The sequence below is a fragment of the Equus asinus genome, chromosome 26 (genome assembly GCF_041296235.1).
Source record: "Equus asinus isolate D_3611 breed Donkey chromosome 26, EquAss-T2T_v2, whole genome shotgun sequence".
Taxonomy (NCBI): domain Eukaryota; kingdom Metazoa; phylum Chordata; class Mammalia; order Perissodactyla; family Equidae; genus Equus; species Equus asinus.
The window spans coordinates 33294651-33317703 of NC_091815.1; the positions used below are offsets into that span (position 1 = coordinate 33294651).

The window sequence follows — 23053 nt, forward strand, 5'->3', positions numbered from 1 at the left end:
GCTACCGATCTGTAACTCGCAGCCACTTCTTGGGGAGAAAATAAATGGGAAAACTACAACTCCCATGAGGCGAAGGGGCCAAGGCGCCCGCGGAAGTTGACTCGTACCCCCGGCCTGCAGGGAGTCGTAGTTTTCTTTGAAGCCTCCGCTCTCCTTTAGCCTAAAAGGCAGGAAATGCGACGTCAAGAGGTAGGGCTTCCGAGGAAGGAGACGAAGCTTTCGAGAGCAGCCGAGCAACTTCGACAAGAGGCGGGGCCATTAGACAGGGACGAAGGGGTCCGGAGCTAGCGTAGACCAATCAGGCTGCTGGGGGCGGGGCATCCGCGGAAAGTGGGCGTGGCCTAGGGGGGAAATCGCCAAGAACGCGCAGGAGGTCCTAGCCCGGGAAGAGGCCCTCTGCGGTGCGGGAAAGGTGAGGGTCTGGGGGCTTCTAGACTCTTGGGATCCTGGGGAGGAAGGGAGACGGGGGACCAGAGGGTTGAAAAACTGGGTCCCCGGGGAGGACGAGCTGGGCACCAGTACTTCTAGATTCTGGGAAAAAAGGGGGCTGGGGGCCTGGATCTTTGGATCTGGGGAGAGAAGGGGTCGAGATCCCGGATTCCTGAGTCTGAGCGAAGACGGTGCTGGGTGCCAGGACTCCTGGGTCTAAGGAATGAAAAGCTGGAGGCTCGGAATCCTGGCTCCTGGGAAACGAGAGGCTGTCTTGACTCCTGGGGCGGGAGCGGGGGTGGCGGCGCCGAGGGCCCAGACTCCTGGGTCCGGGGGAGGAGGAGGCTTGGGACAGACATTATTCAACTCTCCGTCCCCCCGCCAGATCACGCCGCCATGCCTCCCTCTGGGCGCCGCGCAGCCCTGCTCCTCCTGCCACCGCTGCTGCTGCTCCGCGCTGTTCTGGCCGTGCCTCTAGAGCGGGGGGCGTCCAAGGAGGAGAGCCCCGCGACCGAGAGCCCCGTGAGTGGCCCTGCCCTGCTCTCCAGCCAGGTGTTTGCAGTGGTACTACAATTCCCGCAGACCCCTTGCGTGGATACTCCCCCTACGGATGCGGCTTGGAGTTTGCCTGTCATTCTTTGCAGTCCTGGGGCATTGACGTGGTGAAAAACTAGAGGGGAAGCGGAGCGGGCAGCTTTCTAAGTCCCTGACTCTCAGGTGTGGGAAATCAGGTCAGATTTTAAGTGAAAAAGCTGTGTCACTTCCCCCTCCCCAAACCTCTCTGTTCTTTTTAAGACGCCCCTCCGCTCAGAAGGAATCCGAAAAAAAAAAAAAGAACTACATTTCCCAGTAACACCTTGAGCAGGTGTTGTTAGCTAACTAGGGTGTTCTTGCTTCATGGAGCTCATGGGAGTTGTAGTTTCAATTATGAAGGGGCACGTAAACTGTTCATTTATTAATTCCGACACGTATTTATCAAACACTCTGAAAACTTTGGTTTTAGGGAATTTGGAACTTTAAAGATCCTCAAAGTCGATGCCCTGAGTTGTGGCCTGAATCCTCCTACAGCTCCCCTTCGGCATGGACCGGTCACTGTCTCCAGCACAGATCATACCGTGCTCCTGTGTGGCAGGTCGCCACCCAGTGAGTTAGGCCTTTGCTCCGTGAAATCTTTGCAGACATCGAAGGGCAGCTTGAGTCCTCTGTTCCTTCATTCATCCCACACATTTCTTGAGCACCTTCGATGAGCCAATCACCGTGCTGGTGCCAGGCCCCTGCCCTCGCAGACCAGCCTAGCTCACTGGGAAGACAACCAGAGGTGACAGCCAGCGAGGAAGGGTCCCTTGAGCTGAGATCTGAAGTGCAGGGAAGAGCATTCCAGGCAGAGGGAACAACCTTGGGCAAAGGCTGCGTGGTGGGGGAGAGCAGAGTGAGTGGGGGGACTTGGCTGGAGGAGGCCAGTGTGGCTGAGCAGAGCGAGCGAAGGGGAGATGAGGTCAGAGAGGGGACAGGGGCACTGCCTTGGGGGCCACGGTGGAGAATTTCTTTATTCTGAGGCCAATAGAAAGCACAGAGGGTTATAAACATCAATAAAAGCAACAGCAATCATAATAACATTGATAGCTCCTACTAAGTACCAGGCACTGTGTTTAATATTTAAAGATATTAACTCATGGGGCTGGCCCGATGCTGCAGTGGTTAAGTTCTCATGATCCGCTTCGGCGGCCTGGGGTTCGCCGGTTCGAATCCCAGGTGCGGACATGGCACCGCTTGGCAAGCCATGCTGTGGCAAGTGTCCCACATATAAAGTAGAGGAAGATCGGCACAGATGTTAGCTCAGGGCCAGTCTTCCTTGGCAAAAAAAGAGGATTGGCAGCAGATATTAGCTCAGGGCTAATCTTCCTCAAAAAAAAAAAAAAAAGATATTAACTCATATAATCCTCACAAGAGCCTCTATGACGTGGGTACTCATTAACCTTACTTTACAGACAAAGAAACCAGAGCTCAGAGACGTTAAGTAACTTACCCAAGGGCTGAGGTTGCCAGATTTAGCCAATAAAAACACAGGACACCCAGTTAAATCTGAACTTCAGATAAACAGTAAATAATCATAAGTGCACGCCATGCAATCTACTTATACTAGAAGTTATTGTTTATTTAAATTTAACTAGGCATCCTAGCAGTCCTGACAAGATCACATAGCTAGTAACTGGCAGATTTGGGATTCTAGGCAACCATATTTGGCTGAATAATGGCCTGCAAAGATGTGCCCGACCTAGTTCCCGGAGCCTGTGACTATATTACCTGGTATGGCAAAAGTGTTTGCAGGTGTGATTGCGTTAAGCCTCTTGAGGGGAAGAAATGAGCCTGCATTGTCCAGGCGGCGCCAGTGTAATCACAAGCGCCCCCTCAAAGAAGGAGGCAGGAAGGTCAGAGCCAGAGGCGAAGTGATGATGTCAGCAGAGGTCAGCGTGATGCAGGGCCACGAGCCAAGGGGGGTGGGCGCCTCTGGAAGTGGACTCTCCCCTGGAGCCTGCAAGACAGGCTCCCCCCCCGCCAACCCAGTTTGGCCTTCCGACTTCCAGAACTCCGAGAGGATCTATTTGCGTGGCTCTAAGCCCCTGGGTTCTCAAACTTCCTTACAGCAGCTCTGGGAGACGAGTGCACCCACAGTAACGTAGCCGGGTTGCCCCGCTGCCGTTTAGCAAGCACCTGCACGGTGTTTCTCAACCTATATAATGGCAGCTGGAATAGATGGTGTAGCTTTTCTATGCTTTCCACCCTGCCAGACCGCTCATCTCAGTTACTGCGCGCCTCAGCTCTGAGAGGGATCCAATTTATTGCCTATGTTTCAAATGGAAGAGTGAGGCCCAGGAAGAGGAAAGTGCCAGCCGCCTAGGCATGGCAGGGCTGGGACCAGGAGCCCAGGGATGCCCATCTGTCTTGTTCACTTACTGTGTCCCGTGGAACAGCACCTGACACGCAGTAGAGGCCCGGTGAACGGTTGTTGAATGAATGAATGAATGTATGTTTCACTGCTTGGCAACAAATGCCAGTGTGTCTGCTCTTTAAGCACCTACTCGGAGGGCGGTGTTGTCCTGGGTGTTTACCCGTGTGATTTTCATCTCGTCTCCTCTGCAGACGTGGGAAGAGCTGAGAGCTGTGGCCCAGAGGGTCAGGCAGACGTGGATTGGAAGCGGGGTCTGCTGACTCCAGATCCTTTGTCCCGTGGGGCAGGCCTGCTGCTCTGGGGGTGGGGGGGGTGTCTCTGGGTCCCTCAGCAGGTGCCCACGGGGGCAGGGCCTGAGTCCTCCCTGCAGGGAGGGGCGGAGGCTGGGGGCTGCTATGTTCGTCCTTGTCACCTCAGGACACGGGCCTGTACTACCACCGGTACCTCCAGGAGGTCATCAACGTGCTGGAGACGGACGGGCACTTCCGGGAGAAGCTGCAGGCCGCCAACGCCGAGGACATCAAGGTGCGGCTGCGGGCGAGCGTGGGGGGAGGGAGGCCGAGGGAGATGCTCTTCCCACTCGCCCCTCCTCTAACTGTCACTCGGCCTCCCGAGGAGCCGCGATTATTGCCGTCTTACAGAGGCGCACACTGAGGCCCTGGTAGCGGTGTTTGTCCTTTCCGGGCTGAGCCCACAGCCCACGCCCCACCCCATCCCCGGGGAAAGGATACTGGCCCTCCCCCATGAGGTGAGAGGACCGCCTGCCCCCACCCGTCCTCCCCGCCCTGCCACACACGACCCCCCAAACACCAGCCCAGGAGAGACCCCGGGGCCTGGGACTGATGAGGATGTGGCCTTGCTCCCCTCACAACCTCTCAGCATGCCTGAGACTCTGTCCCCATCAATGGATGGGCAGAACCTGAGACGGGCCCAGCCCCTCCCACTGCCCAGCTGGGCAAACCGAGGCCCAGGAGGCCACCCGGCTTGCCCAAGGTCAGACCACTGGCAAGTGATGTCAGAAACAGAGTGGCCACTTTGGCAGGCGGGTTCCGGAGTGGGACGGTGCCGGCCCCATCCCAGCTCTGCCTCGGTCTCCGGGACAAGTGGCCACCCCTCACTGGGCCTGGGTTTCCTTCTCAGAAGACAAGGAGGCTGGTGCAGGCGTCTTCCTGTGGGGTGGGGGGCGGTTGGGCGAATCAGAGAGAATCCCCACGTCAAGGGCTCAGCCTGCCGCATCGGAAGCCTGCAATCGACGTCAGTCATCATTGGTGGCAATAACATCAGCCCCCATTTTGAGGTCCAGAGCAGGAAAAGCGTGTGCTGGGGTCATGCTGTGAAGTGGTGACAGGGCTGGGACTTGAATGCCGGCCCCAGGACTTCCAGGCCCTGGGGAGATATGACACCAACTTGGTCATCAGGCTGGAAGCTCACCTCCCCTCGTCACTGTCTGAGGGACCTTGGGCAAGTGGCTTCTCCTCCTGGGCCTCAGTTTGTTCATCTGTAAAATGGGGCCGTGGCAGGAGTAGAGGACGGACTCGGTGACTCTGGGGCAGGGCTTGGCCCATCGTAGGTGCCTGGCTGGTTAGGGTTAATATGACTGTTATTGTGGTCACTTCGTCCTGTTGCCTCTGCAAGAGCCACGCCCCCCATGGGCTGGAGAGACCCATGTGAGTCATGAGTGCCTGGAAAAGCGATCGGGCAGTAAGAGAGAGCAGAGGGCGTGGGGAAACCATACAGAGGGGCCAGCCCAGTGCCACAAGCGAGATGGGGCTTGTAAGGCGAGGACCGCCCCCCCCCCCGCCCCCACCCTGGGAGGAGCAATTCTGAGTGGGCGTGTCCGTGGTACAGAAAGTGAAGTGTGTGTGTGTTGGGGGGCTGGCATTTCTGGCCGTGGGAAGTATGTCTGCAAAGGAAGCATTCTGGTACCTTCACCTGGCTGCTGGTGGTTCCTCATAACTGACATGAAGACAGGGGAGCCAGGGCTGGAGGGGCATGTGGGTGCAGGGTCTTGAGTGCCAGGCTCAGGGATTCTGTCCTGGGGGCACTGGGGAGCCATGGGGGGCTGTGAGCAGGAGAGGGGTCAGCTCTGATGGAGAAGCAGATGTAATCCAAAAGGATAATAGAGGTAGCTCAGAGAAGGCATCCTGCTCAGCACAGTGTGTGTGTGTGTGTGTGTGTGTGTGTGTGTGTGTGGTGGGGACAGCGAGGATCTGGTTAGGCTTGAAAAGTGGTGGCGAGAGAGCATCCCAGGCAGAGGGACCAGCATGTGCAAAGGCCCAGTGGTGGAAAAGATCCTGAAGCATGGGGGCCTCCGCCCAGTTAGCATTGCTGGAACCGAGAGTGAAATTTGATGAGTGATGAGAGAAAGGGCTGCCGAGGTGGGCAGGGCCTTGAATGCCAGGCTCAGGGGCTGGGACCTTGTGTCCGGCTCTGAGGAGCCTCAGGGGGCAACAGAAAGCTTGTAGAAGGTTCCAGAGAGGACGAGGCTGCCCAGCATGCCCTGTGCTGGGCCTCCAGCCTGACCAGTGTCCCTTCTCTCTGCGGGCAGAGTGGGAAGCTGAGCCGTGAGCTGGACTTCGTCAGCCACCATGTCCGCACCAAGCTGGACGAGCTCAAGCGGCAGGAGGTGTCACGGCTGCGGATGCTGCTCAAGGCCAAGATGGACGCCCAGCAGGAGCCCAGTAAGGGGGAGCAGGGTGGGGGTCTCCCTCCGGGGCTGCAGGTGATTTTTGAGCTGGGCAGGTGGGGCCCCCTGGGGCCTCTTCTCCCCCCTCTGTAAAATGTGCGGGGAAGATTAATCGAGATCGTTTGTGGTGTTTTTTCTGGTGTTTTTTTTTTGGTTTTGGTTTTGGTTTTTTTCGCTGAGGAAGATTCGCCCTGAGCTAACATCTGTTGTCAGTCTTCCTCTTTTTGCTGAGGAAGATTGGCCCTGAGCTAACTTCTGTGCCCATCTTCCTCTATTTTATGTGGGACACCACCACAGCATGGCTTGACAAGCAGCGCTAGGTCCGCGCCCAGAATCTGAACCCACAAACCCTGGGCCACCAAAGTGGAGCATGCGAACTTAACCACTACACCACTGGGCTGGCCCCTTAATTAAATTTTCTTCCTAGCACAATCTACTATTGACATTCCTCTGTTGTTGGTTGGTTTTTCCTGTTTCAGCTTATTTTTATCTTTTAAAATCAGGCTTCTTTAAAATTTTGGTGTAACCTCCAACTTACCAAAAATTGCAAGAACAGGACAAAAAGCTCCCAAATACCTTTAACCCAAATTCTCCGATTGTTAGCTTTTGCTCTGTTTCCTTTTCATTCTTGTTGATGAATTCCTTTCAGACACTGTATCCTTTTACGCCGACATATTTCTGTGTGGTTTTCTTTAGAACAACGGCCTTCACCTCCATAACCACAGTAGGTCAAAGTCAGGAAGTTCACCAGGTGACTGTGTTTTTCCTTGCTTAGTTGTTTTCTCTCTCCCCCACAAGAATGATTCTAATTTCCTGGCATTTATATCTGAGAATACATATATATATAACTTTTTTTTTTTGCTGAGGAAGATTGGCCCTGAGCTAACATCTGTGCCAATCTTCCTCTATTTTGTATGTGGGACGCCACCACAGCATGGCTTGATGAACGGTACATAGATCTGTGCCCAGGATCCAAAGCGGCAAATCCCGGGCCGCCAAAGCAGAGCGCACAAACTTAACCACTACACCACCGGGCCAGCCCCTCTGCCATGCTGTTGTAACTATTACAGTTTCAGAGTCTGATTTGATCTCTGCTAAATTACGTGTCCCCTTGTCACTAATGAGAAACATATCTCCTGTTCATTGGCTGCTTATTATGCCCCACACGCTGTGCTGTGTCATTCAACTGGTGGCCCTTCACCCGCTCACAGTATCTCCAGACCCCAACCACTTCTCGCCACAGCCGTGGCCGCCACTCAGGTCCCGCTGGATCACTGCCATCGCTTCCCCCCTGGGCTCCCTGCCACCACCCCCGCTGTGCCCACTTGTTCTGTTTCCCTGCAGCAGCAGTTGGGATCCTGTTAGCGCCTGTGTGAGATTCCTGTGGCCAGTGTGATAGATTACCACGAACTTAGTGGCTTAAAACAACACCCATTTATTTCCTTACAGTTTAGAGATCAGAAGTCGGAAATCAGGGGCTGGCCCTGTGGCCGAGTGGTTGAGTTTAGGTGCTCCACTTCGGCGGCCTGGGGTTCACCGTTTCGGATCCTGGGTGTGGACCTACACACTGCTCATCAGCCATGCTGTGGTGGCATCCCACATATAAAGTAGAGGAAGATGGGCACGGATGTTAGCTCAGGGCCAGTCTTCCTCAGCAAAAAGAGGAGGATTGGCAGCAGATGTTAGCTCAGGGCCAATCTTCCTCACCAAAAAAAAAAAGAAAGAAAGAAAAAAAGAAAACACCACCACAAAAACTGAAATCAGTCTCAAAGGGGCCAAAATGCAGGTGTCAGCAGGGCTGGATCCTTCTCAAGGCTGCGGGGGAGAATCTGTTTCCTTGCCTTTTCTGGCTTCTAGAACTACATTCCCGGGCTGGTAGCCCCTTCCTTCATCTTCAAAGCCGGCAGCATGGTGTTTTTCCTCAGTCATCACACTGCTTTCCACTCTGGTCAGATGTCCCTCTGCCTCCCTCTTCTGAGGACCCGCCTGATGACACTGGGCTCACCTGGGTAATCCAGGGTCGTCTCCCCATCCCAGGATGCTTAGTCTGATCACATCTGCGAAGTCCCTTTTGCCACGTGAGGTCACCTATTCCCAGGTTCAGGACCAGGACGTGGACACCTTGGGGGCCGTTATTCAGCCCACAACAACACCCCATTCAAGTCCTGTCCATCCTCTGCTCAGAGCCTGCCGTGGCTCCCCTGCGCCCTCGGGATCAAGGCCACACTCGTCATTGCTTCTCGGAGGCCCAGCCCTGCCCTCCACCCCGGTGCCCTCGCTCACCCTCTGTCCTCAGCACTTTGAGGAAGTGCTGGAGTGCCACGTTCTCCTCGCCTCAGGACCTTTGCCCGTGCGCTTCCCCCTGCCGGGGACATTTTTCCTCAGGGCTCTCCGTGTGGCTGACTGAGCTCAGGTGTCGCCTCCTCCCAGAGGCCTCCTGCCCTGACCGTCCTGTGTGACGGAGCCCCCGTTCGAGTCCTTTGTGGTCGTGTGTTCATCCCTTAGCCTCCCATTCTCGTCTCTTGACTCAGGGCTCCGGGAGGCAGATGCCGTCACTGTTTGGTTCCTGCTGTGTCCACGGTGCCGCGGACGGGGCCGGCCTGGAGTGGGGGCTCAGTGCACGTTGGTGGCATGAATAGGGAATCGTGAGATTCCATCTGTGCCCGTCTCCTGGGCGCCTGTCCCTCCTCTGGGTTCGCCCGGGCCCCAAGCTGCCTCGCCTTCAGCCCAGGCCACTGGATCCCAGCCACCTGTTTGGGTGTCTTTCACCCCCACCGGGCCAGGAGCCGCTGGAGGGCCGGCCTGGGTCTCATTCACCTCTGGGCCCCCGGGAGGCCTCAGGACCAGGGAACAAGTGGGTGCTGAGCATGCATGTGTGTGTTTGTGCGCTCCCTTCTTGACTGCCTGGAAAGTTCTGGACAAGGAGGCTGCATTACTTTGCTGGGGCTGCTGTAACAAAGAACCATAGACGGGGTGGCTTCAACAACAGACAGTTATTATCTCTCAGTTCTGGAGGCCAGAAGTCATGGTGTCAGCAGGGCTGGGGGCGAGCCCCATGGCATAGTGGTTAAGTTCATGTGCTCTGCTTCGGTGGCCTGGGTTCCTGGGTTCAGATCCCAGGCATGGACCTACACCACTCGTCAGCCATGTTGTGGTGGCAACCCACATACAAAATAGAGGAAGATTGGCACAGATGTTAGCTCAGGGCCAATCTTCCTCAAGGGGAAAAAAAAAAAAGAAAAGCAGGGTTGGTTCCTTCTGAGGGCCATGAGGGGGATGTGTTCTACATCTTTTTTCTCCTTGGCTTGGAGATGGCCATCTTCCCCGTGTCTTTTCACACCGTCTTCCCTCTGTGTGTGTCTCTGTGTCCCAATTTCCCCTTCTTATAAGGCCACCAGTCCTATTAGATTAGGGCCACCCTACTGACCTCATGTTAACTTGATCACCTCCATGAAGACCCTCCCTCCAACTAAGGTCACACTCTGAGGTCCTGGCAGTGAGGACTTCAGCGAATGAATTTTGGGGTACACACTTCAACCCATCACAGTGGTCGAGCGCCTGTGGTCTGGAGCCCAACAACTCATTCTGTTCCTCCCTCTGCCACTTCCTAGATGGTAACCTAGACAAGTCACACGCCCTCTCTGGGCCTCAGTTTTTGCATCGCTAAAACAGGATAACCATGGAAACTATGTTGTAAGATTTCTGTGAAAAGTAAATGCATTAATATATTTAACGTGCTTAGAGCAGGGCCTGGCACAGAGTACGAGTGAGTTATTATCATGGTGATTATTATTTTAAGCATCAGACTCGGCCATGGCATTGCCTCCTCCAAGAAGCCCTCCCTGATTGCCCCAGGCTCATTCAGGCCGTCCTCTGGGCTTCCTCAGTGCCCTCTGTGACCTCTTTTAGAGCCTCTCTGTCCCAGAATAGGGATTTTGAAGGAAAGAGCATTCCATGAGTTGCTTTGTTTTTTTCCTCTTCCCCTTCATCCAGATGTACAGTTGGATCACCTGAGTCTCCTGAAGCAGTTTGAACATCTCGACCCTCAGAATCAGCACACGTTTGAGGCCCGGGACCTGGAGCTGCTGATCCAGACGGTAGCGTGAGGGGGGCCCAGAGGCAGAGTTCGGAGGGGGAGACGGGAACGGAGCCTGGAACGGGAGCCCGCTCGCTTGCTTGCCCTGCCTGGCATGTTCTCTGAGGTCAGAGGCTGCAGAGGGCCAGCAGTGTCTAAGAGCCCTCCTCAGATTCTCTACAGGAAAGCAGAGGGGGCCGGCCTGGTGGTGTAGTGGTTAACTTCACATGTTCCACTTCAGCAGCCGGGGGTTCCCAGGTTCGGATCCCAGTTGTGGACCTATACACCACTCATCAAGCCACGCTGCAGCAGCATCTCACATACAAAATAGAGGAAGATTGGCACGGATGTTAGCTCAGCGACAATCTTTTTAGAGGAAGATTGGCAACAGATATTAGCTCAGGGCCAATCTTCCACACCAAAAAAAAAAAAAAAAAGGAAAAGGAAAGCAGAGGTGTAGGCAGGACAGACTTGGCTCCACTCAGATCTGGCTTTAAATCCCTCCCCAGTTTTGTCCTTCCCATATGACTTGGGATGGAGGCCGTCCCCTCTGTGTCCTTGTGGGAGGCAGACTTATGGTCCCCCAAAAAGATGTCACATCCTAGTCTGAGAAACCCGTGGCTGTGTGACCTCACATGGCAGAAGGGACTTTGACTCCAGTAGGAGAAGAAAACAATGGGACAGCCAAGGCAGGAAGCTGTGCTGGTGGCCTTGAAGATGGAGGAAGGGGCCACAAGCCTGGAATTCGGCTCTAGAAGCTGGAAGAGGGAAAGAAAAGGATTCTCCCCAAGGGAGCACGTTCCTACTGACACCTTAATTTCAGCCCAGTGAAACCAGTTTCAGACCCCTGGCCTCCACCCTGTAAGATGATAAATGTGTTGGGTTTTTCTTTTCTTTTTTTTTTTTTTTGAGGAAGACTGGCCCTGAGCTAACATCCATGCCCACCTTCCTCTACTTTATATGTGGGACGCCCACCACAGCATGGCTTGCCAAGCGGTGCCATGTCCACACCCGGGCTCCGGAACCCCGGGCCGCCAAAGTGGAATGTGCGCACTTAACCGCTGCGCCACCGGGCCGGCCCCCTGTCTGTTTTTAGCTACCATGTTGATGACACTGTGTTACAGCAGCCGTAGGAACTAATACAGTCCTCATCCGGAAACTGGGATTCACAGCCCGGCCGCGTGGGGAAGGCCAGGGGTGGGCTGGGGGAGTGGACGGGGATGCCCAGGCCCACCCCTGCCTCTCCCGGGCTCACAGCCCTTCTGTGGCCCCTAGACGGGAGATCCACCCTCAGCCAGGCCTGGGCCCTGCTTTTCTGGCTACCGGAGCTCCACCTAGTGGCCGTGAAGATCATAGCAGTAGCCATTGGACGTTTTTGCTGCTTATTTCTAGAACATTCCAGAAGTTGTGTGCTCTTCTCCAGCCCCACTGTCATCTCTCACAGCCACTTCCTCACTGGGCTCCTTGCCTCTGCCTCCCTCTCCAGAAGCGTTTCTCCACGCTCTTGACATTTGGTGCCGGATCGCGCTTTGTTATGGGGGCTGTCTGTGCCCTGGAGGATATTCAGCAGCCTCCTGGGCCTCTGCGTCACTGACAACCGCCCCCTGCGGGCCACAGTCGCCCCAGGTTCAGGACCTGGCCCTGCCGTCTGTTCCCCACACAACAGCTGTATTCATTTCCCACCGCTGCCGAATAACAAATAACCACAAACTCAGCAGCCTAAAACAACAGGAATTTATCTTAGAGTGTGAGTCAGAAGTCAAGGCGGGTCCTCCTGGGTGGATTAACTTCCTGTGGCTGCAGGCTCGGTGGCTGAGAACAACAGAAGTGTGTTCTCTCACGGTTCTGGAAGCCGGAAGTCCAAAATCAGGATCACTGGGCTCGCCGGAGGCGCTGGAGGCAAGTCCGCTCCTTGCCTCTTCCAGCTTCTCCGAGCTGCCAGCATGGCCTGGCTCGTAGACACATCACTCCGACCTCTGCCTCCGTCATCACATGGCGCTCTGCCTGTGTCTGTCTTTTCTGCAGCCTTCTTATAAAGACCCCAGTCACTGGGGTTAGGTCTCACCCTAATCCAGTAAGACCTCGTCTTAACTAATGCCATCCACAAAGACCGTATTTCCAAATAAGGTCACATTTGAAGTTCTGGGTGGACGTGAATTTTGTGGGGATAATAGTCAACCCAGTAGAGTATGTTATCTCCATTTTACAGACGTGGAAACTGAGGCACAGAGAGGGTGAGTAACTTGCCCAAGATCACACAGCTAGTGGGATTTGTTCATACAGCAGAGCCTGGATTTGAACCCTGGGCAAAAAAATTAGAGACCTCGTGTTCTTTACCGCCTAGGTGTACTGCTCTCCATATTAAGCCCATTTCCTGAAATTGTTCCTTATTACTTATTTCTCCAAGATCTTGAGATGGTCGAGGACTTGAGAGAGGTGGGTTAAAGCTGCTGTTGTGTAACTGCCCTGATCTCTGTTGAACAAACAAACAGAGGAGGCTGTGTTATGAGGCAAGAGCAGATCACAGAGACCGAGGGGTGAGATGAGGACGTGAGACCCAGGACAGGGTGGAGGCTGGCCAGGTTCAGACCCTGGCGTTTGGAGGCTGGAACTGGGGCGCTGGACAGAGAGGTGAGACGAGAGTGACCATCTGCCTTTCCCCAGGCCACCCGGGACCTCGCCCAGTACGACGCCGCCCATCACGAAGAGTTCAAACGCTATGAGATGCTCAAGGAGCACGAGAGACGCCGGTATCTGGAGTCACTGGGAGAGGAGCAGCGAAAGGAGGCAGAGAGGAAGCTGGAAGAGCAACAGCGCCGGCACCGAGAGCACCCCAAAGTCAATGTGCCTGTACGGACCCCCATTCGTGCCCACCCCTGACCTTGTCCAACTCGTCAAGCACCGCAAGACAAAAAAGTAGCTGAAGAACTACAACTCCCAGCAGACCCTGAGGCAAAAAGTACCTTTTATAATATGCCCAGCTACCCCAGGGGCTGCTGGGAGTTGTAGTTTTCTTGGTTTTCTTGCTTGAGGGGAATGACATTTGAGGGATGGGGGGACCCAGACTTCTTGCTCATGAGCCCCTGGCTCTCCCCTCCACAGGGCAGCCAAGCCCAATTGAAGGAGGTATGGGAGGAGCTGGATGGATTGGACCCCAACAGGTTTAACCCCAAGACCTTCTTCATCCTGCATGGTAAGGTGGGGAGCGAGTCCCAAGACCCAGGCTGAACCTGGGGCTCTGACCTTTCTGGGGCCTGAATGCTAAGAAGGGGTCTCCCCATCCCGGCAGGGCTTCGGCAGGCTGAAGAGGTCAGAGCCCATTTCCCCGGGGGGTCTGGAAGGCCCTCCCCCTCCTGACTGCTAGCATCTGCCGAGGAAGAGCTAGACGTCTTCTGGGAGGCGCCAGATCTCTGGGTTCGGAGGACTGGCTGGTATCCTCTGATGGAGCGAACCAGGCTTCGCCAGGCCCAGGCCCCCATCCCACGCAGCCCAGAGGCCCTGGTCTCCTCTGGGAGCCCTATGGCTGAGCCCTAGTCAATAGGCGTCCGGGGACCTGGGAAGCCCCTTCTCCGTGGTGGCTCAGACACACATCCTCCTTCATTCTCTTCCTATCGGGAAACAGCCTGGGTCGCCAGGCCCCCTCGGGTGTGCCCAGGACCCTGACCCAGAAGCTACAGCCTGTCAACAGAGCTTAGCAGGGCCCGATTCGTTCATTCAGCAAACGCTTACTAAGCTCCAAAGACCAAGCTGCTCAGAGATGCTATGGATCCAGCCGGGGACAAACGCAGTGCCCCTCGCAGAGCCAGCTGTCAGGCGAGCAGCTCCTACTGGGTTTCGGTGAATCTCAGAGACCATGGAGTGTAGGATACACTAGAGATTTACATAAGCCGCCCATTAAGCTGACACAGGTGATAAGATGCCGCCCGATTTCGGGGATGACAAAATAAAGGGAAAAAGAAAAAAAGGAGGGGCCGGCCTCTTGGCTGAGTGGTTAAGTTCGGGGGTTCCGCAACAGGCGGCCCAGTGTTTTGTTGGTTCGAATCCTGGGCGCAGACATGGCACTGCTCATCAAACTGCGCTGAGGCAGCATCCCACATGCCACAACTAGAAGGACCCACAACGAAGAATATACAACTATGTACCGGGGGGCTTTGGGGAGGAAAAGGAAAAAAATAAAATCTTTAAAAAAAAAAAAAGGAAAAAGAAAAAAAGGACATCTTAGAATCAGTGAAGTAGGTTCTATGGGACAGTCTCAGGTAGTGACGTGTACCCTGGAAATAAGGACAGCAGGCTTAGGGGCCTAGAGTGACAATTTTAGATAGCCTGCTCAGAGAAGGTTTTACTAGACCAATAGAACTTTCTATGCTGATGGAAATGTTCTAGTCTGTGCCGTCCAGCACAGCAGCCACCAGCCCCATGTGGCTACCAGGCACATGAAAAGTGGGTTTGACGACTAAGGAAGTGAATGTTTTTGTAGTTTTATTTATTTTTTATTTTTTGAGGAAGATTAGCCCTGAGCTAACATCTACCGCCAATCCTCTTTTTTGCTGAGGAAGACTGGCCCTGAGCTAACATCCGTGCCCATCTTCCTCTACTTTCTATGTGGGATGCCACCACTTCGTGGCTTGATAAGTGGCACATAGGTCCGTGCCCGGGATCCGAACCAGTGAACCCCAGGCTGCCGAAACAGAGCGTGCAAACTTCACCGCTGCGCCACTGGGCCGGCCCCAAGAGGTGATATTTGAACTGAGATCTCAGTGAAGTGAGGGGTTGAGCCTTGCAGATGTTTGGGAAGAACGTTCTAGGTGGCGGGAACAGCAAGCACACACAGGGAAGAATGAACTTGGTGGGTTTCCCAGGTCACTGGAAGCAGAATGCATGAAGAGCAGAGGGATAGGAAAGATGGCTGGGGAGGTGACAGCAGCCGGACCCCTCAGCACCTTACAGCCAGGGTGGGGAACTTGGCTTTTATTCTTGTCTGTCATAGGACACCACAAAAGGGTTTGGAGCAGAGGACTCATGCCATCTGCCTGAACCCATGTGGGTATTGTGTTGAGGACAGGCTGTTGGGGGCGAGGGCCAAGCCAGGAGCCTAGTGAGACTGGACCGTAGGAAGTAGGAAGGAGAGGTCAGATTCTGGATTCCTCTCGAAGGTTAAGCTGGAAGGACTCGCAGATGGGCTGGATGAGGATTAGGAGGAAACAAAGGGTCAAGGGTAACTCCAAGTTATTTGGCCTGAACAACTGGAAGGATGGGGAGGGAAGAGTAACCATGCCTGGCAGGGAAAATTGGCGACTGTGTCTGCTCCTGTTAATGTAGAGCTGTCTGTTAGACGTTTACGTGGAGACGGAGGGTAGGCAGTTGGCTCTTCATGTGTGCAGGCACCTTAGGGATGGCACTGAAAGTTGAGACTGGAGAACCCATCTAAGGAAGTGCTGGCCAATCGAACTCTCTTTGTGATGATGGAAGATGTTCTGTGCCACCCAATATGGCGGCCACCAGCCACATGTGGCTATTGAGTAGAAGTGGGACTGATAAACTGAGATTTTAATCTTAATCAATTTAAATGTAAACACCCCGTGTGGCTAGTGGCTACCATTGGACAGATTCCAAGATTAGATAGAGAAGAGGTCCCAGGCCAGAGCCCCGGGGTGCACCAATCGGTAGAGGTCAGAGCCAGCAAAGCAGAATGAGCGGCAGCTGGAGAGGAGAGAATGATGTCGTGGAAGCCAAGGAAAGAAAGTCAGATAAGATGTGGGCTAAATATTAACCAGTGGATTTGCAAGGTCAAGGTTCTCGGCCATCTCCACAGGACCAGTTGTGGGTGCTGATCTGAGTGAGCAGAAGAGTGGAGACAGTGAGCGGGGCCCATGAGGCTTAGGAGCCTGGAGCCCTGTGGTCCGACGAGCTGGATGGGCAGGGAGCGGCTCCTCTGGCAACTAGAGTGGCCCCTGGATCCTGGGCAAAGAGGGCTGATCCTGTGCCCAGATCACTGTGTGCTAGGGATCAAGGCATCCTGCATGACAACAGCCCAAGAATGGTCCCAGTAAAGCCCCACCTTCACTTACTCCATTCTTGGGACCCTGGTTGGTAGGGAATGGGCTGTGCCAGTAACAGACCCATGGGGCGCCAAAGCCTAAAGGCCACCGTTTTACTGTCAGAGACCTGTTGTTACCTGTCCTCTGATGACAGACCCCGCAGCAGCCCCAGATTCCATCTCTAGCAGGTCCCTCAGGAACCTGACCCACCCCGTCCTCTGTCCCCCAAGATACCTTCTTATCTTCCCCTCAGACATCAACAGCGACGGTGTCCTCGATGAGCAGGAGCTGGAGGCCCTCTTCACCAAGGAGGTGAGCATCTTGGAAGCCCTGGGAACAGAGGATGCCCAGATCAGCCACGTGTCTCCTCGGATTCCCCTGAAAACAACTCCCAGCAGCCCCTGGGGCAAAAAGAGGCTGCCAGGAGTGGCAGGGTGACCCGAGGACTGGTTGAAGTTGTCTGGTTGTTTGAAGAGGTGGAGTAACGTAGGGAAGAGGTTGCCCTGGACCCCTCCATATGTCCTGACTCTCGCTTGACCCTACAGCTGGAGAAGGTGTATGACCCAAAGAACGAGGAAGACGACATGCGGGAGATGGAGGAGGAGCGGCTGCGCATGCGGGAGCACGTGATGAAGAATGTGCGCGCGCGGGGGGGGGAGCGGTGCGGGGCGGGGGGGGGGGCGGGGGAGGTGCCCCCCTCTGTCGCTTACCCTTCCCTGGCTCCCCAGGTGGACACCAACCAGGACCGCCTCGTGACCCTGGAGGAGTTCCTCGCATCCACCCAGAGGAAGGAGTTTGGGGACACCGGGGAGGGCTGGGAGGTGAGGACATGGTGGGTGACCTGGGTCCTGAATATCTCTCCCTCCCAGCCCTAACTTTTCTTTCAGGGTCTCTGGCCACTTCTCTTATTTTCTGGGGGTCTGCTCTCTCTGTCCCCCGCCTCTCTCTGGGTCTTTGTCCCCTTCCCCTGCTCCCACTCGAGTCTCCTCCATCCGCGCACATGGCCCAGGCCCCCGCCTTCTCCAAGCCCCTCCACCGGCCGAGCCCTCTCCATCGTGCGTGGGCCCCGCTGGAGTCACCGGGCGGCTGGCCCCTGTCCCCGCCCCGCAGACGGTGGAGATGCACCCTGCCTACACGGAGGAAGAGCTGAGGCGTTTTGAGGAGGAGCTGGCTGCCCGCGAGGCCGAGCTGAACGCCAAGGCGCAGCGGCTCAGCCAGGAGACCGAGGCCCTGGGACGCTCCCAGGGACGCCTGGAGGCCCAGAAGCGGGAGCTGCAGCAGGTGACCGGCGGGGAGGCTGGGCCATCCCCTGAGTCCTTGGTGGCCCTGTCCTTGTGTGTCCAGAGGCTGGGAAGGCCTGAGGCCCGTGTGTTCATCCCTGGTCCCTCCCCAGCTAGCAGCCGCCATCTTGAATAAGGGCAGACGTCCCCTCCAGACGGCGCTGCAGCTGCCATGTTGGATGATGGCAGCGGGTTGTGGGAGGGTCGCGCGGTAGGGCCCAGGAGAAAGAGGGCCAGAGCCCGCGTTGCTTCAGTGACGGCTTCCCTGTCCCAAGGTGTGACCCCAGCCGTGACAGGGGAGGGCCAACTGGGTCTTTAACTGTTGGGATCAGCTGTCAATGAGAGAGAACTGAGGCCCATGGAGAAGGGCCTGGTCCACCATCAGGAGCCGGTTGCCATGGAGACTCAGGACTCAGCATCAGACCCTCTTGCCTGAGCAACCTCCCTCGCCCCCTGCAGGCCGTTCTGCAAATGGAACAGAGGAAACAGCAGCAGCAAGGCCGCAAGGACCCGGTCCCCGGCCCTGAGGGACAGCTCAAGTTCCACCCGGACACAGGTGCCGGCCCCTGCCCAGGGGACGAGAGGGGGTACCGGGGGCCTGACTCCCGGGTCTGAGGGAGGAGGGGCTGGGGATGGACTCCCGGGTCTGAGGGAGGAGGGGCTGGGGCCTGGACTCCTGGGTCTGAGGGAGGAGGGGCTGGGGCCTGGACTCCCGGGTCTGAGGGAGGAGGGTCTGGGGCCTGGACTCCCGGGTCTGAGGGAGGAGGGCCTGGGGGCCCAGATACCTGAGTCTGAGGGCAGAGGCTGGGATGTCTAGTGCTACCATTTCCTACCTCCGTTTCCAGGTGATGCACCTGTGCCAGCTCCAGTTGGTGACCAGAAGGATGTAGACCCTTCAGAAAAGAAGGTTCCTGAACAGCCCCCCGAGCTGCCCCAGCTGGATTCCCAACACCTGTGACCCCTCTTGGACCCAGCCCCCTGCGTTCCTACCGAGGCAGCTGATGCGAAGGGGATGAGGTGTCACAAGCAGCCTCCCCTGGGGGCCAGCAACATGTGTGGCCTCCTGGGGGCGGGGAGACAGGGTGGCACTTCCCGCCTTGTTGCCCAGGCCCCGTATCTGCCGCCTCAGCTTCCACAGCCTGCCAGTCTGTGGTCCCTTCTTTCTGTTCCCCTCCAAGGGACCTGCCTTCTCGTGTCCAGTCGGGCGCTCACTGGGTCCCTGTAACTTAGGGAAGCTCCTCTCTCCCGAGGGGTCAGCTCCGTGCCTGCCTTTCTAGATGATTTGGCTGTGCCCAGTTGTGGCCACTTCAGCATCCTGCGTCCCCACAGCTGCTGGCATCCTGCCTGCTGCTCTGCCCCAGCTTCTGTTGGTTTATGGGGCATAGGTGGTCCCTCAGACCTTTCTGTCCCTTCTGTGGGACCGGCAATGCATCAGAGACAGTGTCTTCCCCATGGGTGGGTGCGAGGGGCAGGAGAGTCCTCAGCGTGACTGGTCAGCGCTGACACTGAGAGCCCGGACTCTCCCTGATGCCTGGCTTCCAGCTGCCTCAGCCTCCTCCCTGACACCTTGGCCCCCAGCCCCTTCCCCACACAGCCCCAGAAGGGTCCTGGAACTGACCCGGCCCCAGGAGCCGGTCCCAGCCCTCAGCCTCGTGTGGAAGGCCCTGTGAGGTCAGCCCTGCCCGCCTTTCTGGCCTCATCTCACACTGCTCTGTGTCCTGCTCTATACGCCAGTTCCATCGAAATACACTTTTCTGGAACAAATCCATGTCTCTGTGTCCTTGTTTATACCGTTCTGTCTGAAACGCCTTCCCCACTTCACCTGCCAAAGTCCTCATTTTTTAAGATTCGATTCAGGCATCATTTCTCAGAAGATCCACGCTGGCATCTTTCTGTCCTCTCCATGAGGCCACTGCCTACACACACCTTCAGCTACAAGGACAGAAGCAGGTTCTCCCATCTCCTAGCTCTGCCATGGTAGGTATGGGGGGCTGCACTCCTCTTATGGTCCCAAAGTGGCTGCAGCTGCTCCAGATGTCACACCTGTCTGCACCAACAACTGACAGAGGCTCCATATCAGAGCTTCCCCACACCTATCCAAGAGATGGTTTGCCAGCACACACTGGGTGTGGGGCTGGTCTAGGTGGGCATCCACAGAGAGGAAGAAGTGTGAAGGAGGCCCAGATGATAAAAATGACCTGGGAGGCTCTCATTAATAATACATCTTCCCAGACCCTGGAATGTCCAAGGAAGGGTCCTGGGAAGTTATATATGCCACGCCCCCAGCTGAACCTCAACAACAGTGACCTCTGCAAACATCGGCCACAGCCTCTCTGCTTCTCTTGGAAAACTGAGGGAGCTTAGCCTCAGTGACCCAGTCAGCAAAATGGGCATAAAATGGTAGCAGCCTCCCAGCGTTCTTTGAAGGATTCGATAATAATGCGCATGAATGATATGGCTCCTTGCCTGAAATTGGACGTCAGCAAGCAGTAGCTATTACTACTGGTTTTTTTTTACGGACACATTTATCCAACCAGAATCCTCGGGAACCTGTCCCAGACTCCCATATGTAAGGAAACCCATTCCAGGTCATCCAAGATGCTTTCCACACCTCGCAATTCTTTATTTGTATGTGTGTCCCTTGGTTGTGTCTGTCTCCCATAAGAGAGTCCAAGTTCCAAAGGGAGCAAGGAGAGAGGCTCCGGTCTGCCAAGTTCGCTGCCCCATCGGGCAGAGTACCCGGCATCCAAAGTCAACAAGGGAGTCACCTTTGCCCCGGAGCAAGCTCCGCCCCGGTCCATCCCTGCCTCTCGCCTGACCTTTCCTTCCAGTCTTAAACTGCGAGAATTATATTGGCCTTTTATGTTTCATCTGAAAGTGATTTCCTTTCGGGTCTGTGTGTGCAAAGGTCTTAAAATCATTACTGTCAGGGCCGGCCCCGTGGCCCAGGGGTTAAGTTCGTGCGCTCTGCTTTGGCAGCCCAGGGTTTCCCCAGTCCGGACCCCGGGCACAGACCTAGCACCGCTCATCAGGCCATGTGGAGGCGGCGTCCACATAGCAGAACTGGGACCCACAACTAGAATGTACAACTATGAACTGGGGGGCTTTGGGGAGAAGAGGAAGAAAAAAAAAAGATTGGCCACAGATGTTAGCTCAGAGGCAATATTAAAAAAAGTAACATAAAATGATTACTGTCTCTTTGGAATGTCCTGTCCCCGACATTCCTACCCCCCATATTCTGGGTCTCTGTTCCCCCATGTATTAACTGTGCGTCTCTGAGGTTTTGACAGCAGGGCACTCACAGACCCTGGAGGGATGGCCCCTCCCAGGATTAGCCAGTTGCTGGAGACAGTAAGCTATTCTCCTGCTAGTGGCTGCACCTTTCATATGCAAACAACCAATCTGAGCCCAGACCCCAGAGCTCAGCCAGTCCTTTATCAACTCCTACAGTTCCGGGGCAATATTCCCCTCCTCACCACCCCACGCCAGGCCCCAGACAACTTAGGACAGCCACTCCAGCCCAGAACTTGCTGAAATTATTCAGACTAGCCAGTCCGAAACCCACTTACCCGGCCTTGTCCATTCCTTCCCACAGAAGCCACAACAAAAGCTTCTGGCACTTTTTCCCCTCACTCCTGCCTCTTGACCAACCCTGGTGCTTCCCCCTTGTGGCCCTGCGTCGCACGCATGGTGTGGGCCCTCCTCTTGGGCACCGTAACTATCTTTTCAAAGGCAATTGTCTGTCGCTTTGTTGGCCTTGCCATACCTGAATAATAATAAAGTCTACTTTTTATTTTTTTGGTGTGGAAAATTGGGCCTAAGCTAACATCTGTTGCCAATCTTCCTGTTGCTGCCAAAGTGGAGTGTGTGAACTTAACCACGACAGTACTGGGCCAGCCCCAAAACCTACATTTTTAAACACCCTCTGAATGAGTCTCTGTGGTAGATGGCGTAAAGACTTCCCAAAAATGTCCACGTCCTAATCCAGAGGACCTGTGAATATGTGACCTTGTTTGGCAAAAGGGACTTTGCAGATGTGATTAAGTTAAGGCTCTTGAGTTGGGGAGATGATCCTAGATTATCAGAGTGGGCCCAATGCAATCTCAAGGATCAGCATAAGAAGGAGGCAAGGGGGTGACAGTCAGAGCAGGAGATGTAGGGGCTGGCCCAGTGGCATAGTGGTTAAGTTCATGTGCTCCACTTTGGTGGCCTGGGGTTCACGGGTTCAGATCCCAGGCACAGACCTACACACCGCTCATCAAGCCATGCTGTGGCGGCGTCCCACATACAAAATAGAGGAAGACTGGCACAAATGTTAGCTCAGGGCCAATCTTCCTCACCAAAAAAAAAAAAGAGAGAGAGAGAGAAAGAAGGAGATGTGACCACAGAAGGTTGTGGACAGACTTCTGGACAGACTCTTGGTCTAACAGGTGAATCTAGCAAGCAAACTGCATCGGCTTTAAAGTGGCTACAGTTACATCCACGCTGTGCTGAGAAGCAGCCGTGCAGGCCACCATCAGCCTGTGTCAAATGAGCTTGCAACCCCACACCTCATGACAGAGGACGCCAGCTGGATAGGCCCACAACAGGAAGAGATAAAGGGAACCTTGCTCTCACTTTTCCCAGCTGCATTTCTTAGAGGTTGAGGGGCTAATTGATGACCCTGGTCCCTGCCTCCCTCCACACACAGATGACGTCAGCATCTCTGAGCCTGTTTGATGTATAACCAAGGAATTTTGTGTGCGTGTGTGTGAGGAAGATCAGCCTTGAGCTAACATCTGTTGCCAATCTTCCCCTTTATGCTTGAGGAAGATTGGCCCTGAGCTAACATCTGTGCCAACCTTCCTCCATTTACTATGTGGGACGCCACCACAGCATGGCTTGATGAGCGGTGTGTAGGTCCACACCGGAGACTCGAACTTGTGAACTCTGGGCCACCAAAGCAGAGCATGCAAACCTAACCACTATGCCACTGGGCCAGCCCCAAGGAATTCTTGTTTATGCCACCTTCAATGCATAATCTAGAGAAAAACTCAGATGTATGCTATCTCTTTTTTGATATATATGAAATCTAGTCATCAGTTTTCCTTCCTCTCCCCTGCAGGTACAATGTTTTGTGAAAAAGCTATAAGCTGCACTTAAACTCACGTACTCCGGAGCAGTTGCTCAGAATACTCTGTTGAACTGCTGCCAAGACTCAAAGTCCTCACCTTGATTATCAAAGAGGCTTGTTTAATTAACCTTGACCCAGACTCTTTATTTCAGTCGGCAAGGTCAAAGTGATTCAGAGCCATGAGCCAAGAAATGGTGGCGTCTAGAAGCTGGTAATTCAAGGCAAGGAAATGAATTCTTCCCTCAGAGCCTCCGTCAGGAGCACAGGCCTGCAGACATGATGCTTTGAGCCCCGTGAGACCCATTTTGGACTTCTGATGCCCAGAAGAGTAAGAGAATACATTTGCGTGGTTTTAAGCCACTAAATTTGTGGTGATTTGTTACAGCAGCTGCAGGAAACTAATACAGACTTTCTCCTTCTTTCTCTGGGTCTCCGTCCCTCCCACCTCCCTTCTCTGAATCCTCCTTCACTTCATTCACTAA

At 55.0% G+C, this 23053-nt stretch overlaps 1 protein-coding gene and 1 long non-coding RNA gene across 4 annotated transcripts; one reads left to right on the forward strand and one right to left on the reverse strand.

Moving 5' to 3' along the window:
* The first annotated feature begins 129 nt into the window (after nucleotides 1-129).
* On the forward strand, nucleotides 130-19222 carry NUCB1 (nucleobindin 1). 3 transcript variants are annotated; one of them, XM_044759742.2, is made up of 13 exons: nucleotides 130-412; nucleotides 815-951; nucleotides 3797-3904; nucleotides 5928-6060; nucleotides 10059-10162; nucleotides 12805-12990; nucleotides 13243-13333; nucleotides 16432-16490; nucleotides 16724-16816; nucleotides 16907-16999; nucleotides 17289-17459; nucleotides 17918-18014; nucleotides 18304-19222. In XM_044759742.2, the coding sequence occupies exons 2-13, from the start codon at nucleotides 826-828 to the stop codon at nucleotides 18414-18416; spliced, it is 1374 nt and encodes a 457-aa protein (XP_044615677.1). In that variant the 5' UTR covers nucleotides 130-412; nucleotides 815-825; the 3' UTR covers nucleotides 18417-19222. The 3 variants fall into 3 exon arrangements, with proteins under 3 accessions (XP_044615677.1, XP_044615675.1, XP_044615676.1); XM_044759740.2 differs by having other exon boundaries at nucleotides 272-412; nucleotides 815-993; XM_044759741.2 differs by having other exon boundaries at nucleotides 272-412; nucleotides 815-981.
* On the reverse strand, nucleotides 11854-21116 carry LOC123281200 (uncharacterized). Its single transcript, XR_011498420.1, has 3 exons — nucleotides 21028-21116; nucleotides 16413-16508; nucleotides 11854-12613 (listed from the first exon to the last, which is right to left on the reverse strand). It is a non-coding gene; the product is annotated as an uncharacterized lncRNA (long non-coding RNA).
* Between the last annotated feature and the right edge of the window lie 1937 nt (nucleotides 21117-23053).